The sequence below is a fragment of the Salmo salar genome, chromosome 16, assembly GCF_965601325.2.
Source record: "Salmo salar chromosome 16, fSalSal1, whole genome shotgun sequence".
Classification (NCBI taxonomy): Eukaryota; Metazoa; Chordata; class Actinopteri; order Salmoniformes; family Salmonidae; genus Salmo; species Salmo salar.
Genome location: NC_138306.1, coordinates 67,785,407 through 67,802,304, shown reverse-complemented (window position 1 = coordinate 67,802,304; position 16,898 = coordinate 67,785,407). Strand labels below are relative to the sequence as shown.

General features: G+C 43.1%; 1 protein-coding gene and 1 pseudogene across 1 annotated transcript; one reads left to right on the top strand and one right to left on the bottom strand.

The window, feature by feature from the left end:
* The first annotated feature begins 5,974 nt into the window (after nt 1-5,974).
* Nucleotides 5,975-10,920, top strand: LOC106574358 (steryl-sulfatase-like; annotated as a pseudogene).
* Nucleotides 10,921-13,846: 2,926 nt separating this feature from the next.
* Nucleotides 13,847-16,618, bottom strand: pnpla4 (patatin-like phospholipase domain containing 4). The gene is made up of 7 exons (XM_014150228.3): nt 16,492-16,618; nt 15,973-16,160; nt 15,750-15,844; nt 14,891-15,026; nt 14,563-14,628; nt 14,289-14,441; nt 13,847-14,106 (listed from the first exon to the last, which is right to left on the bottom strand). The coding sequence occupies exons 2-7, from the start codon at nt 16,156-16,158 to the stop codon at nt 13,975-13,977; spliced, it is 768 nt and encodes a 255-aa protein (XP_014005703.1). The 5' UTR covers nt 16,159-16,160; nt 16,492-16,618; the 3' UTR covers nt 13,847-13,974.
* Between the last annotated feature and the right edge of the window lie 280 nt (nt 16,619-16,898).

The window sequence follows — 16,898 nt, the reverse complement described above, 5'->3', positions numbered from 1 at the left end:
CAATTTCACATGGTTGGAATATTTCCATGGAAAGCAATTGATGTGTTTTGTAAGGTCAGTCGTGTGCTTCTCCTGTGGAATGCAGCTCGACATCAAAAGACTAATCAGCTTGCCAGCATCAACACAAAAATCTCACCCGAAAGCTCTACATTTTGTCATGAGTATTTCAACTTCAGGGACACTCATCTGCAACCATACATACTAGTTAACCACTTTTCTGAGGGATTTACAGTGTGAAAAATTCATATTTGACAGACAAAAACAGCACAAGTGTGAATATTCATCATGACTCATATCACAGTGTGATCAAAGAGTCTGTTCTGAGAGTTGACCACGTATAACTAGAATGGAAAGTCATTCTAGAAGTAATAGAATTTAGAAGTCCTTCTAATTCTATGGTCAATCCTCTGACCAGTGTGTGAACCAGACTTGACCTGCTGTACCATCACCGTTTCCTTTTTCCGACAGTATCTAAAAGATAACTGATCAATGCCTGTAGACCAGTTCAGTTCATCCAACCACAGACAAGGATAACATCATCTGGTTCTACAGCACATCTAGGGCATTCCTACTCTGTGCCTCCTATTGATGTATGAAACAGTCATGTCCTATTCTGCTTAGAGGGGTAGAGAGGGTCAAGTCAAGAGCATCAAGAACATATGGCTGGGAACTTTGCGTTCAAGGCAGAGACAATAGCATTGGTCAGAAAGTGAAAAGTGAATATTGCGATTGTAGGGCTCCTGGGTGGTGCAGTGGTCTAAGGCAGTGTATCTCTGTGCAAGTGGTGTCACAATCCCTGGTTCAAATCTAGGCTGTATCACATCTGGCTGTGATTGCGAGTCCCATAGGGTGGTGCACAATTGGCCCAGTGTCAGCTGGGGTAGGATGTCATTGTAAATAAGAATTTTATCTTAACTGACTTGCCTAGTTAAATACACAAATTGTAGGCCTACTAATAGAGATATGATGGAACCTCTTGTTGGCAGTGTTCTACTGTAGGCCTATGCCAGAGTAAATTACATTTACAAAAAATAATAATTGTAAAGGTGTTTAGCCAGCCTGTGAATTTGTAATTTTAACTAGTGAAATAGAATTATAGATTTTTTGAAGAATATTGTCTTACCTTATTAATATGATCCACTAGTGTGGGGTTCCTTATGTTCCTGACACAAGGGGTATCTAAACATGTTAAATAAATATTGGCAGGGATTAAGGCTGCACATTGGATTGTAGGATTGCACTATAGAGAGTTGAAGTCTACAGTATTTTAGTCTTGATTGCACTACATTTAGGCAGCACACAGGTTACCTAAAATATTTGGATAAACCATAATCCAATGAGACTGCGTCATTCTTAGTCACATGACAGTTGACAAAAAACGTACTTCTTGTTTCTAGCGAAAACATTTCGAGACATGCATATCCACAAAAGTAGGATTTGAACGACTTGGCAACAATATAGCCTTCACCAGGGATCATAAACTAGATTCAGCAGCGGGACGATTTTTTTTTCTTGAGTGGATGGTCAGGTTGCCGGTGTTGTGCCGAAAATCTCCCCCCCTGTCAGAATTCCCTCCCCCTTCGCGTTCTTCATTGCTGCGACTTGCTTGGTAGTTGATCATTTGTATACTGTACATTGACAGCAAGAAGCCCAAACAGATATAACATTTGTCTAAAACATAATACTTTCAAACCTGGCTTACAATTGTATACAATCACATAAATATCTCTATTATGGGTGGGAATACTGTACTTCGGAGCAGATTTCCTAAATTAAAATGTAAAAAAATATATATATATTTTATGTCCAAATAACATCACCCGCGTTCCGCCAGTTGGAGAACCCTGGCCTAAACTGTAACGTTAGCGATCTATGGTTTCGCAGACGCTCTACACACTCCAGTAGGGCTCTAAAATGGCTATTTGTCCTGTTCAAAAGTAGTACACTATATAGGGTATAGGGTGCCATTTGGGTCTGAAACCTTAGTAACATTTGCTCTAGCTCTCTTCAAAGCACATTTTATTGGTCGCGTACACAGATTAGCGGATGCAGCGAAATGCTTATGTTGCTAGCTCTTAAAAATGCATTAAAATGTTCAAACAAGTAAAATGTAAGGAGACAAAAAAAGACAAGAACGGCGGGGCAAATCTGATTAGCAAGCCAAATAGTCCTGTAGCAGTAATCAAATGATATCTATACGTATGTACACCTGATTTACAGGTCAACTGATATGTATAGCAGTATTTGCAGCCCCCCGCACCTCTGATTCAGAGGGGTGGGGTTAAATGCGGAAGACACATTTCAGTTGAAGGCATTCAGTTGTACCACTGACTAGGTATACCCCTTTCCTTATAAAGTGCATTCGAAAGTATTCAGACCCCTTGACTTGACTAAATGAATTGTTTTCCTTGTCAATCTACACACAATACCCCATAATGACAAAGCGAAAACAGGTTTTTCGAAATTTTAGCAAATTTGTTAAAAATAAAAAACAGATTCCTTATTTACATAAGTATTCAGACCCTTTGCTATGAGACTCGAAATGTAGCTCAGGTGCATCCTGTTTCCACTGATCTTCCTTGAGATGTTTCTACAACTTGATTGGAATCCACCTTTGGAAAATTCAATTGATTGGACATGATTTGGAAAGGCACACAACTGTAAGGTCCCACAGTTGACAGTGCATGTCAGAGAAAAAAACAAGCCATGAGGTCGAAGTAATTGTCCGTAGAGCTCCAAGACAGGATTGTGTCGAGGCACAATTCTGGGGAAAGGTACCAAAAAATGTCTGCAGTATTGAAGGTCCCCAAGAACACAGTGGCCTCCATCATTCTTAAACGGAAGAAGTTTGGAACCACCAAGACTCTTCCTAAAGCTGGCCGCCCGACCAAACTGAGCAATCGGGGGAGAAGGGCCTTGTTCAAGGAGTTGACCAAGAACCTGATTGTCACTAACAGAGCTCCGGAGTTCCTCTGTGGAGATGGGAGAATCTTCCAGAAGGACAACCATTTCTGCAGCACTCCACCAATCAGGCCTTTATGGTAGAGTGGCCAGGTGGAAGCTACTCCTCAGTAAAAGGCACATGACAGCCAGCTTGGAGTTTGCCAAAAGGCACCTAAAGACTATCAGAACATGAGAAACAAGAAACAAGGAAACCTGGCACCATCCCTATGGTGAAGCATGGTGGTGACAGCATCATGCTGTGGGGATGTTTTTCAGCAGCAGGGACTGAGAGTCTAGTCAGGATTGAGGGAAAGCTTAACGGAGCAAAGTACAGAGAGATCCTTGATGAAAACCTACTCACCTTCCGAAAGGACAGCGACCCTAAGAGCATAGCCAAGACAATGCAGGAGTGGCTTCAGGACAAGTCTTGAATGTCCTTGAGTGGCCCAGCCAGAGCCCGGACTTGAACCTGATCGAACATCTCTGGAGAGACCTGAAAATAGCTGAGCAGGGACGCTCCCCATCCAACTTGACAGAGGTTGAGAGGATCTGCAGAGAAGAATGGGAGAAACTCCCTAAATACAGGTGTGCCAAGCTTGTAGCATCATACCCAAGAAGACTCGGGGCTGTAATCGCTGACAAAGGTGCTTCAACAAAGTACTGAGTAAAGGGTCTGAATAATTATGTAATATTTTTGTATTTAATTTTTTATTCATTTGTAAAAAAAAACTAAAAAAAATTAAAACGTATGTGCATTATGGGGTATTGTGTGTAGATTGATCAGGAAAAAAAATATTTAACCAATTTTAGAATAAGCAGTCTGAATACTTTCCGATTGCAATGTATATACACTGCTCAAAAAAATAAAGGGAACACTTAAACAACACAATGTAACTCCAAGTCAATCACACTTCTGTGAAATCAAACTGTCCACTTAGGAAGCAACACCGATTGACAATACATTTCATATGCTGTTGTGCAAATGGAATAGACAACAGGTGGAAATTATAGGCAATTATCAAGACACCCTCAAACAAAGGAGTGGTTCTGCAGGTGGGGACCACAGACCACTTCTCAGTTCCTATGCTTCCTGGCTGATGTTTTGGTCACTTGAATGCTGGCGGTGCTTTCACTCTAGTGGTAGCATGAGACGGAGTCTACAACCCACACAAGTGGCTCAGGTAGTGCAGCTCATCCAGGATGGCACATCAATGCGAGCTGTGGCAAGAAGGTTTGCTGTGTCTGTCAGCGTAGTGTCCAGAGCATGGAGGCGCTACCAGGAGACAGGCCAGTACATCAGGAGACGTGGAGGAGGCCGTAGGAGGGCAACAACCCAGCAGCAGGACCGCTACCTCCGCCTTTGTGCAAGGAGGAGCAGGAGAAGCACTGCCAGAGCCCTGCAAAATGACCTCCAGCAGGCCACAAATGTGCATGTGTCTGCTCAAACGGTCAGAAACAGACTCCATGAGGGTGGTATGAGGGCCCGACGTCCACAGGTGGGGGTTGTGCTTACAGCCCAACACCGTGCAGGACGTTTGGCATTTGCCAGAGAACACCAAGATTGGCAAATTCGCCACTGGTGCCCTGTGCTCTTCACAGATGAAAGCAGGTTCACACTGAGCACGTGACAGACGTGACAGAGTCTGGAGATGCCGTGGAGAACGTTCTGCTGCCTGCAACATCCTCCAGCATGACCAGTTTGGCGGTGTGTCAGTCATGGTGTGGGGTGGCATTTATTTGGGGGGCCTCCATGTGCTCGCCAGAGGTAGCCTGACTGCCATTAGGTACCGAGATGAGATCCTCAGACCCCTTATGAGACCATATGCTGGTGCGGTTGGCCCTGGGTTCCTCCTAATGCAAGACAATGCTAGACCTCATGTGGCTGGAGTGTGTCAGCAGTTCCTGCAAGAGGAAGGCATTGATGCTATGGACTGGCCCGCCCGTTCCCCAGACCTGAATCCAATTGAGCACATCTGGGACATCATGTCTCGCTCCATCCACCAATGGAGCATCCGCCACGTTGCACCACAGACTGTCTTGGAGTTGGCGGATGCTTTAGTCCAGGTCTGGGAGGAGATCCCTCAGGAGACCATCCGCCACCTCATCAGGAGCATGCCCAGGCGTTGTAGGGAGGTCATACAGGCACGTGGAGGCCACACACACTACTGAGCCTCATTTTGACTTGTTTTAAGGACATTACATCGAAGTTGGATCAGCCTGTAGTGTGGTTTTCCACTTTAATTTTGAGTGTGACTCCAAATCCAGACCTCCATGGGTTGATAAATTGGATTTCCATTGATTATTTTTGTGTGATTTTGTTGTCAGCACATTCAACTATGTAAAGAAAAAAGTATTTAATAAGATTATTTCTTTCATTCAGATCTAGGATGTGTTGTTTAAGTGTTCCCTTTATTTTTTTGAGCAGTATATATGAGTAAGCTCTGTCAAGAATCCAGTGTATAAATAAATATGCGCTGCTTATAAACAGTGCAACTGAAATACAATGTACAGTAGGAGAAATTAATATTATGATGTGCTACGTCGGTGATAAAGTATTTAAATAGACAGTGTGAAATGGGAAGTGACCAGTGGTCCTGTGTGTGTGTGTGTGTGTGTGTGTGTGTGTGTGTGTGTGTGTGTGTGTGTGCGCATCACCTGGTAGACGGCTAGTGATGGCTGGTAATAGAAGCAGTTTTTTAGAGTCTCTGTCTTAGCTTTGATACCTCTGTCTGTCATGTCTGTCGGACGGTAGCCGAGTGAACAGTCCATCGCTCGGGTGGCTAAGGTCCTTAATGATCTTATTGGCCTTTACTTTGACACCGGGTGCCTTAGATGTCCTGGAGGGCAAGCAGTGTGTCCCTGGTAATGCATTGGACTGCACGCACTACCTTCTTGAGAGCCATAATGCAGTTGAGGGCAGAGCAGTTACCCTACCAGGTGGTGATGCAGCCCAACAGAATGCTCTCAATCGTGCATCTGTAGAAGTTTGTCAGGGTCTTAGGGGCCATGCCAAATTTCTTCAGCCACCACGATGTCGGTGTGCCGAGACCATTTCAGGTCCTCAGTGATGTACATGCCGAGGAACTTGAAGCATTTGACCCTATCCAATCATCTCGTATTGCCTCTGTCTTTGCTTCTCCAGTGTTACCTTGAAAAATGAAGTCACCATGGATCCCATGCTGTCTAGGTCTACTGTTGTTGTTTGACGTGCGCTATGCCTTGAATGATGACAAAAGGCCGCATTTTGTCCTGATTATGGTCGATGACTTGGCGATTGGAGACAATGGGAACACAACCTTGCGGTAAGTTACAGTGATATAAACTGTAACAGGCTTTTTTTATGTTCTTTCCCATGTTTCTAAGCATGGCTTTCCTGCATGACATATACTTCTCATTTGTAGTTGTGATTCCAAACAAAAATGTACATCCTCGGAAGACAACATTCTATTCTATTCTTTTTATTCTGACTTCTAATTCTTGCTGTGCTCTGTGCTCACCTTTTAAAACACAACTAAAACGTATCCTTCCAGATGATGAGCCCAGCTGGGTGGTAATGTGTTGTGTTGTGTCTGCAGGACCCCCACATCGCTGCCGCCCCCCCCCTCTGTACGCCCAGCAGGGCAGCCTTCCTGATGGGCCGATATCCGATACGATCTGGTGAGGCGAGTCATAAACATAAAATCAAATGTTATAAATCACATGCGCCGAACGGGCGTAGACTTTACTGTGAAATAGTTAAAAATAGTAACACAATAGCAATAAAATATACTACACAACAACAACAACAACAAGAGCTCAGTGTGTAGCCTATCCTCCTGGGGTTTGACACAAAGCTTTGCCTAGTACTATTATTTTATCACTGAACAGATCACTAGCTAGTATTATGTGGTGTTAGGGATGCATTAGTTAGGCTATGTGGAGAGAACAGTTCATAGAACAGAATAAATAGCATGATGACCACAATGCAGCAGGATGAATAGTACATCATCATTCCACTGTATAATTTTATACTTTGTTACCCTCCCCACTTTGTGATTTCATATCAGTTTTTGATCCTATTTTTGTCTTGGACAGTTAGGGGGTGTATATCATCTCTGCTGCATCTGGCAGTCTTCCCAAAGAAGAAGTCACCTTTGCCAAGGTCACCAAACGACAGGGCTACGAGACTGCTCTCATAGGTGAGCCAAAGTCCTCTCCTTTGTTACTATGTAAAACGTCTTTAGGTCCATGAAAAACTCTACGTATAACCCATTTATTATCGTCGTGAGTATCAATACACTTTGGGAATAGGGAACACGCAGAAGCAGTGACAGTTAATTTGATTGGTTGCAGCGATGTGTCCGTTTTGTTGTTTGAAGGGTTTTTTCAATTCTGACTGTATATGATGATTGATTGACTTAAACTGTATAATAGCTTTTCATACTCATTATCGGCTTCTCTATGGTTGAACAGACAAAGTACATTTACATGTGAGTTGACATTCAAGGTCTTGTTCTTTGATATGCAACATGCCTCACAGGCTTTTCAGTAAGCCATGTTGACATATTATTAATTGTAATAATTTTCATCATCTGCCTTTTTTCTCCACTGTTGAAAACACTTTATGTGTTGTCTTTCAAGGTCGTTGTTCTTTGAAGATGCCTTAACTGTGAGAGGAACGACGACTACTGTCACCACCCCAGTGCTCACGGCTTCGACCACTTCTGCGGTATAACCCTGACCAACCTACGTGACTGTCAGCCCGGCCACGGCGCCATCTTTGCCAATGTCCAAGCACACATACACTTCAAGGTGATGTACACTATACAATACATGTTGATAATGCACACTATTTTGGTTTAACCTTTTAAATTGTTGGGAGCGTGTATAGAGTGTCTTCTCCATCTGCATTGCTTGCTGTTTGGGGTTATAAGCCGGGTTTCTGTAATAGCACTTTGTGACATCTGCTGATGTTAAAAGGGCTTTCTGAATACATTAGATTTGTCTACAGTTTACTCTCCATTAGTCAGCACCTCTACAGCCATTTTGGGGTGTGCTTCAACTCATGCTTTTTACTACAGTGTTGCGTTGAGTATTTTTACTTTTATTTATGTATCCTGGTGTAGCATGCGGTCCCGGATCTGTTTATGCTCTTGCCAACTCCATTGCTTTCATTGTCAAGCCAAACAAAGTGATAAGGAGTTGGCATGATGGCATAAACAGACTGGTAATCAGACTAGTTTTAATGTTGTTTGTTGTATGTAGTTTGTTTGACCTTTTAGCTAATAAAGAAAATTGTCCCTCAGGGATATAGGATAGTAAAGATTCTCAACTCTACCCTACAAGACCCTGGGAGTGGGTGTGGCTACTGTGACCCTCCTGCATGCGCGGGGCGTGGTCACAGCGCGGAGGAAGCTGGTGCTGAGTGTGGTGGCGTTGGTGGGCGCCGCGGCGGCCATCTTTGGTACGTTCGTTGCCACGTCCCCCGACTTCAGCTGCTTTCTGATGAGGAGCCGGGAGGTGGTGGAGCAGCCATATGTCTCAAGAGAACCTGACCCAGAGAATGACAGATGAAGCAGTGGACTTTTGAGAAAGGTGTGTGTTGAGTTTTTTTAATTTATATTTCCCCTACTACATGATAGATTGAGACAGAATAGAAGCCAAATCAAGTGTTTGTGTGTGCGTGCGTGAGTGTGTTTGATTATTGTTTATTTGTGTCTTGTGTGTGGGAAGAAACTCTAACGGGCATGTAAGGAAAGTGTGTGTAAAGGGTTGGTGACCTAGGTGACTGTGTCTGTAAAATGAAAGCATACTGTACACGGTAGTTTCCGTTGTTGTCATACAATTATTTTCTTCCATTTACACTGTGTGTGTGTTGACTATTTTGACAGGAATTCTGCACTACCCTTCCTGTTGTTCTTCTCCTTCATCCAAGTGCACACGGCCATGTTTGCATCGCCAGCCTTCCAGGGGACCAGTCAGCACGGTATCTATGGAAACGCCGTCCAGGAAGTAGACTGGAGTGTAGGTTAGACTTGATATTTACTCTATATTGCTGTATGGCTTTATTTTTTTATGTCCAATAAGTTATAAGGTTGGAAGATTTGAAATGTCCACACTAATTATATTTGAAAGGTTGGAAGATTTGATTGGATTTTACCTATTATGTCCTGTTTCATAACATCTGTTTGTAGGTCACCTCATGCAGACTCTGAACCGGTTGAACCTGAGGGAGAACACACTGGTTTACCTGACCTCAGACCAGGGGGCGCACCTTGAGGATATCTCAGTCCGGGGGGACGTGCACAGAGGATGGAATGGCATATAGAAAGCTACAGTCTGTAACAGCTTCAGAAGAACAGGTCAACAGAGGCCGAACAGCCAGATGTCAAATTTTCGGTTAAAACAATTTTCTTTGTTTATAGGTAACTTTTTTTTTTATAGGAGTAAAAATACTCAACCTAGAAGTGCAGGTGCAGAGAGGCTTTAGTTTGCATCTGCGGTGGTTTAGTAGAGTATAGGAATGTTAATGGGAAGTCAGAACCAGTCAATGTATAGAATAGAATAATAGATTACTAGATAAATTGCTCAGATTATCTAAATGTCCTCATGCATAAGAGACGAGACGTTTCCGTGAAAAGTTCTGGTAAGCCTTATATTTCAGTCGAGTGATAAAAGACTTCCCATATTCTCAGTCCTCGGAAAGTGCTTCAATCTGTCTCTGAGCAGTAGGGAAATCCACCAACTAGGAAGGGTGATCCGAGTTCCAGGACTGCTCCGTTGGACTGGGATGTTACCTACATGGAAAGACATTGATGAACCCACCAGCAACATGGACATCTTCCCTACTGCGGTGAAGTTAGCTGGAGGGACGGCACCGGGGGACAGGTGAGTGCTGTGAAATTGCTGAGGTCTGAGGGGCATTGTTTGTTCAAGTACTTCTGTTCCTATGGTTAAGTCCAAAGCACTAGAAGGGTTTTCTAGTAGCCTCGTCTATCAGTCAAAACTACAGCGTTTGGAATCTAGGTCACCATAGAAATGATATGCACTCTCAGTGCACTGAATCACCCCCTAACCAGAGACATTATATTCACAATAGGTGTCAAAAGGGACCTACTAGAAAAAAATCTCAGCTAATGAAAAAACGGATCAGGCTGATCTAAACCTTTGATCAAAGGTTTTCAAGGGCCTTTGAGGTCTCTCTGCCTACGCAAAGGATCATTCCTACAGCGTGCTCCACTTCTGTGTCTCAGAGATAATTTATTGTGTGTGTGTGTGTGTGTGTGTTTGTGTCTTCTCTTCCTAGAGTGATAGACGGTCATGACCTCATGCCCCTGCTGCAGGGGAAAGTTGAGAGATCAAAGCTCGAGTTTCTCTTCCATTACTGTAACGCCTACCTCAACGCTGTCAGGTGGCAGCCTCCCAACAGTAAGTCCACATTTCCAATGTAATAGTTTTAAGAATGCAATTGAATTACTGTAATAGTGCTGCTAATTATGATTAAGAATTCCAATGTTTTTTGTAAGCAAGTTAACGTGAAACGTAAACTACTATGGTGGTTGTAATTCATTGTAAATCTTTAAGGTTATTCAAAATGGAAGGTGTTCTTTTTCACTCCGGACTTCTACCCCGAGAACGGGACAGCCTGCATGCATACCCATGCCTGTTTCTGCATCGCATCCTACGTGACCTCCCATGACCCCCCTTTGTGCTTTGACCTCTCCCGCGGCCCCCTCGGAGACCACGCTCCTTACCCCAGACACGGAACCCGCCTTCCACTCGGTCGTGGAGGTGATCCGGGCTGCAGTGTCCCTCCATAAGGAGTCCATCACCCCCGTTCAGGACCAGCTCGCCCCGGGACACCTCCTACGGAAGCCCTGGCTGCAGCCCTGCTGCTCCTCCCTTTCCCAGCTCTGCAGGTATGAGAGAGATGGTGGGAGAGACGGCCACCGGAGCACTGCAGCGGCAGACTCTCCACAGGACCAGCACATTGCTTAACACTGCGGGGAGGGTAACGTAGGAACCCAGAACCAATCTTTTAGTATGTATGTAAACAAAATCTGAGAGACAAATGGCAGGTGAAATACCCCAATTTTAACTGGACTTGTTGGTAGAACTAACCTGGATCTACTTTACGTGTGTGTGTGACCTCACTGGGTGATCCGTAATAACAGACTTTTTAGTATTTGTCCTCTCAGGAACACCTCCAGTAAAATATACCGTAAATTGTGTCACCTACGCTTGCTCCCTGAGGGGTTTATGCAGATGCTGCTATTTGGACTAAAATGCCATTTTAAAGCACTTTGTGACAAATGTATTTGTAAAAAAAAAAAAAGAAAGAAAGAAAAAAGCGCAATATGAATCAAATGTGATTGTTGAGGCCAGCAACTCAGTGCACTGATTAGCGCAAGGTCCAACTCAAGTTGGAGAATTTCTAGTTTTATTCTCCGGGGTGCTACAATAACCCTGTGTTACCCTTGTAGGTTACCGATGATCATTTAATCACTGTTCATCATTTAGACACTACAGGGTCTCTGTAAAAGGCATCTGCACATCCAAGAAACAATCAAACTGAGTGGACATCCGACATGAAAACACCAGGGGTGGTTCTGGGGGGGGGGGGGGGGGGGGTGCCCCGTGACAACAATTTTGGACCCCCTTGCAGCCCCCCCTAAATTAGGAGTATGAAATAATTTTTACATAACTAATTTTTGCTATCGTTCTTTTTTTACATCCGTTATTAGACAGTGGCAACGATGATGATTATGAACATGGTCTTTTGCCTGCTAATGCCTGCAATGCAGTGAAGAAAACGATATGACGACAATAACGTCTAATGTAACTGGCCCCTCTAACACTACATCTGGCCCCAGCTTGCCCCCCCCCCCCCCCCCCCTCGTTGAAATGGTCTAGAACCGCCACTGGGAAAGACATGGCTGTATTAACAAATAGAGCTGTATTAAGATGTTCAGTAGAGCTGCCCTGTCTAATGCCAGCAGTCAGTACAGAGTCAGCCAGAGTCCCTGAGTCACACACGGCTCATCCCCTTGTGGTCACAGCCAGCAGCAAATCTTCATCACCCAGACTGGCTTTAAGCTTAGCTCTTCATTTGATCTCAGATTTCAGTGACGTTTAGTTCATGTGTCTCAGTCTCCGTTTAACTCTATATCCAGCATTCTATTTGTCACCAACTACCATTAGCAAATCTCTGCATATTAAGGAGTGCTCTCTCCCGTTTAGTCATTTATATGATGGATGCTGAATTCTGATTTATTTTTGCGCATTCCCACACACCCACACATGTTATTACCATGTGTTCATTTGTTTCAACACATTTTTCTAAATGTAAATGATTAATGGTCTAATTTGGGTGGGGTACCAGCTACAACAGCACTACTGATGCTACCAATAACTACCAGCACCAATTACAGAACGACTGCCACTATCACTAGAACTGTGATTGATATTCTACTTGACTGATATTCTGACATTGTGTATAAATCTAATTATTTTCCTCCATCCATGGCCCTGTAATCACAGTGGCTGATCATTATTGGATCCATCCACAACAGAGTTTGGCAGTGATAGAAGCCAGCTGTTTATCTCGTCTTTGACTTGGGCCTGCGTCCCAAATGGCACCCTATTCCCTACATTGTGCACCACTTTTGACCAGTGGCCAGGGCTCTGGTCAAAAGTGGTGCACTATTTAGAGTGCCATTTGGGACGCAGCCCCGTGTGTCGGCTTGGCCACTGGTCCGTCACATCCAGTCCAGCCTCTCTGCACCCGGACGCCAGAGAAGTGGAGCGCAGCAGAGTTTTCCTCAGAGAGAGGAGAAAACCTAAACAATATTAAACCATATGCCAGGGAATCTATGTCCCCAGGTGTTAATTACAACCGTGGACAAAAATTCGGCTCATTATTAGCAACAGCAGGGAGGCTGGATAGCGGTAGGAAAACACCATGGTTACTTCACTTTAGTGTGTGGATGGTAAATCCTGTTTACTTACAGGACTGTATGGCCTAGTTGGTGATGTACAATTCATTGAAACACTGATTGTGACATAACAGATATTTTTATGATTGCACAAAAATGTTTACATAGTCATTATGTGGTTTCTGATCAAGCTAAATCTCAGCTTTAGTGTACAGATCAGCTCTTTGCCCTCATGCTGATGAGTGTACAGTGCTAAACGTTATTTATTTCAATTCATCCAAGTCTTTTTGGACAATTATGCTTTTATCAGTTACATTTGCTAAGTAGTTATGATAATTCAGCCTCGTCGTGTTAATAGATGCAGATATGGTACTTTGATGTTTTGGGGTTAGACTATTTCAGCAATTGCTACTGGATTTGAAGACCGTGAGTCATTTAAACAGAGCACATTTTGCCTTGGTTTCTATCCAGGCATGAAGAAGAAGTATCCTCAGAAGATCCGGAGGGAGGTGTGTGTAGTGAGTGTGTGTGAGTTCAACCACCGGGAAAAAAAATGATCTCTTGAACACAGTGCACGTCAATACCCGAGGACCGGAGGAAGTTAAATGGTTCCTCAGGTGGAGAGAAGAACGTGCTGAGTTCAAACAACCATTTCTATGGTAACATCAAAGGGGTACTCCATTCTTGTCCTGGAGGAGCTGAAGGACCTCCGCTAGGTTAGCGTGACGCCACTGCCCGTTATATTATGTACTTCCGTGAAGTGCTCTACTGATTTCCCCACCGCCTGCCACTACTGGCTCAGGGGTAATGGATCGCTGCTGGAAATTGATGGTGAGGCGTGTTCAAAGACTGATTTTCACCTAGTTACCTCACATGAGAGATATAGTTACATGCAGTTGGCTGATATTCCAACGTCTCCTCAGATTATAGAGTAGCTATTACTGTTGATTTTATGGGCTACAGTGGATTTTCAAAGAGCAAATTATACATTTTACTTAAATGATTGTATTTTCTTTATTTTACACACTTTAAAATCGAAAATAAATAATGTGATTCCACCATATTTAAAAGTAAAAACACTATAATAAAAATAAAAATACTCAATTGAAATACAACACTACTGGATCCAGTTTTCATTCTTCAGAAACCTCACTGCATCGTCATGACCCTCTTTACAATACTGGTTCATCCTTTCCTCTAATGGAGGGAATAAGGACTGGTTTAACCTGATGATGTTCTCCTTGGAAAACTGAGGGATAAAAACAGCACAAAACATCAACATCTACAAAATCGAACCAATTTAAATACTGCAAAAGAACTGTCCAGGCAAAATGATGTGCAAAACCATACAATGAATGCAATACACACTTGTTGAAGATGTGTACTGTCTGTATCCCTGTGAACATGTAATCAAACAGTGATTATACTCACCATTACGTCCATGTTGGCCAGTTTGAGGTGGAGGTTCATGAGCCCTCTGTGTTTTGGGCAGATGTCTTGGGGACCTGCGAAGGGGGAGACTGTGATAGTACGTCCCTCTGGCAGGATGGGGAGACTATCCGTGAATCCCCCATCAATCCATTTCTGAAGGATATGTGTTACAGTTAGTTTATAGATTTGCAGTTATAAACAAACAAAAAGTAACAATAAGCTCTTAATGGATAACATCCATTGGTTGAGTTTGAGATGCAGTTAAAGTTATTACCTGTCCTTGCCATTCCACCGGTTTGATTCCAGCATAGACAGGCACAAAACTACTGGCCAAGAGTGCCTTAAATTAAAAGAGGCAAAAGAATTAGCTCAGACCTAATCCTAAAATGTGTAGTGAAAGAAATTTGTAAATGTTCCTTGACCCACACATATTGTTAGATATGCATTGCTCTGTCACTTGACTGGCTAAAACACAGAACTGACCCAACAATGCAGTGTATCAGGGGGAAAACAATGGCCATGCTCCTCAAACATTTACGACAACATTATGTGTTAAAGCCAAGGTACAGTAATATAATCTGCTCAGGCTTGTGGCAGGCTACCTTTATGAGGTCCTCCCTGGAGGCAAAGCTGGACACGATGGTGTTCTTGCCACTTTTTGAATGTGTTATAGAGATGTGAAGGCGATTGCCTGCTTTACTGTGGGCATCGCCAGGCAGAAACTCTTCGATGCCCTCCCTGGGGAGAACAAAGGGACAGATGCTTTTTTGTCATGTTTTTAATAATGAATTTAACAACACTGTACGGCTCTATAATAAAACATGCACTTATTACACGATCTGTTGGCTGTGTAATGCGTGCCCTTAATGAAGATACAAATGCAACCATTGTTCAGTTCTATAGCCTTAGATTGAATTTACTCCCACACATGAATAGCTCCATTTATTATAAAGGTGTTACAAATGAAAAAAGATTGACATACCCAGTTATCTAGACGTGGCTTTAACGCATAGAAATACACAGTGTACAAAACATAAAGAGCACTTATTCCCATTCAACCCAACCAACTGGCTCTCTGTGTTTCTGCCTGTCTAACTATGTGCGCATATGCATCTGAATATGACTGTTCTATACACTGAGTATACAACACATTAAGAACACCTGCTCTTTCCATGACATAAGACTGACCAGGTGAACCCAGGTGAAAGCTATGATCCCTTATTGATGTCACTTATTAAATCCACTTCAATCAGTGTAGATGAAGGGGAGGAGACCGGATAAAGATGGATTTTTTTCACCTAAAGGACATCAAGCCAACTTGACACAACTGTGAGAAGCACTACGTAGTCAACATGGGCTATGCTTTCGACAACTTGTAGAGGGGGGTGCAACTCAATATTATGGTGTTCCTAATCTTGGTATATTCAGTGTATAGCTCTCTCAGAGTTAGTAAGTGACTACCTGAGTGTAAGCATGAAGTTATATCCAGGAGTCACAGCTCCAAGCCTCTGGCTTCTGACATCTTTCGCAAATCTGAAGGTAAATTCTTTGACACTCTATTGGAAAAAGACCAAATGTATCAAACCAGCAGTAGGCCTAAACACAACAAAAATGTACAAGGAATAGAAGAAAGAAGAATAGCATGATGATGATGATGATGATGATGAAGACCTTACTATCTTACCTCTAGTTTGTCTGGAGCAGTGACCATCACTGCAGCCACCAGAGCTCCAGCAGATGCCCCGGCACATGCCCTGAGAGAGCTCACCAGCTTGCCTCCATGTCTCAGGATGGCTCCACATGCGCCCAGTTGGTAGATACCCAGGAATCCACACGCAGCAAAAGAAAGGTTCACCACTGGCACTGTCATCTCTATAAAGAGAACATAGATAGCATTATTCATTGAATAAACTATGAGGTTAATTGACCAACATAGTTACTGTAACTTCACCAGTGAAATATCGTGTAAAAGCCTAATCAAATCCACATTAGCACAGTGGAATTTTGTAGCTTGATAACTGCATGTGGCAGTCAGCACTAGTAAATCTGATGTAGGCTAGGCTAAACAACATACCTAGTAGGCTTATTCACTCATTACAGAGGCAGTCGAACTAATACTTTAAACTACAACAAGTCCCTGCTCGTTAATAACAAATGTAGCGTTCAAGGTTTATCTACACACACATAAAAAAAGCTTCCTTACCGTATATGGTGGCATTGCGGTTTTAGAAACAATTGTAGTAAACTAAAACTGCTTGTTCTGCACTGCTTTGCAAATATTGATGACAATGTAAATAAGTGCTGGATCGGTGCTTTACTTCCGGGGTTTCCGCGGTGTTTCAAAATAAAAGACTACAACGATTTACAAAACTATCCTTTGAAATACGGTGATATTGACTAAACCTGTAAGAAAACATTGGGATACATGGTCTGGTTTGTGTTCGTGAAATAATACGTGAAATGTCTACTGAACAAATTATACTTTGACATCTATAGCAGCAGCTGAGCTATAATAATGCATATTTTTCGAAGATGTCCCAGTATCTTCCAGCGCATGTGTTCCGGCTTCAGTCAAACACGCTGCGGTCTTGGGCCCGTTGCGAGCCACGC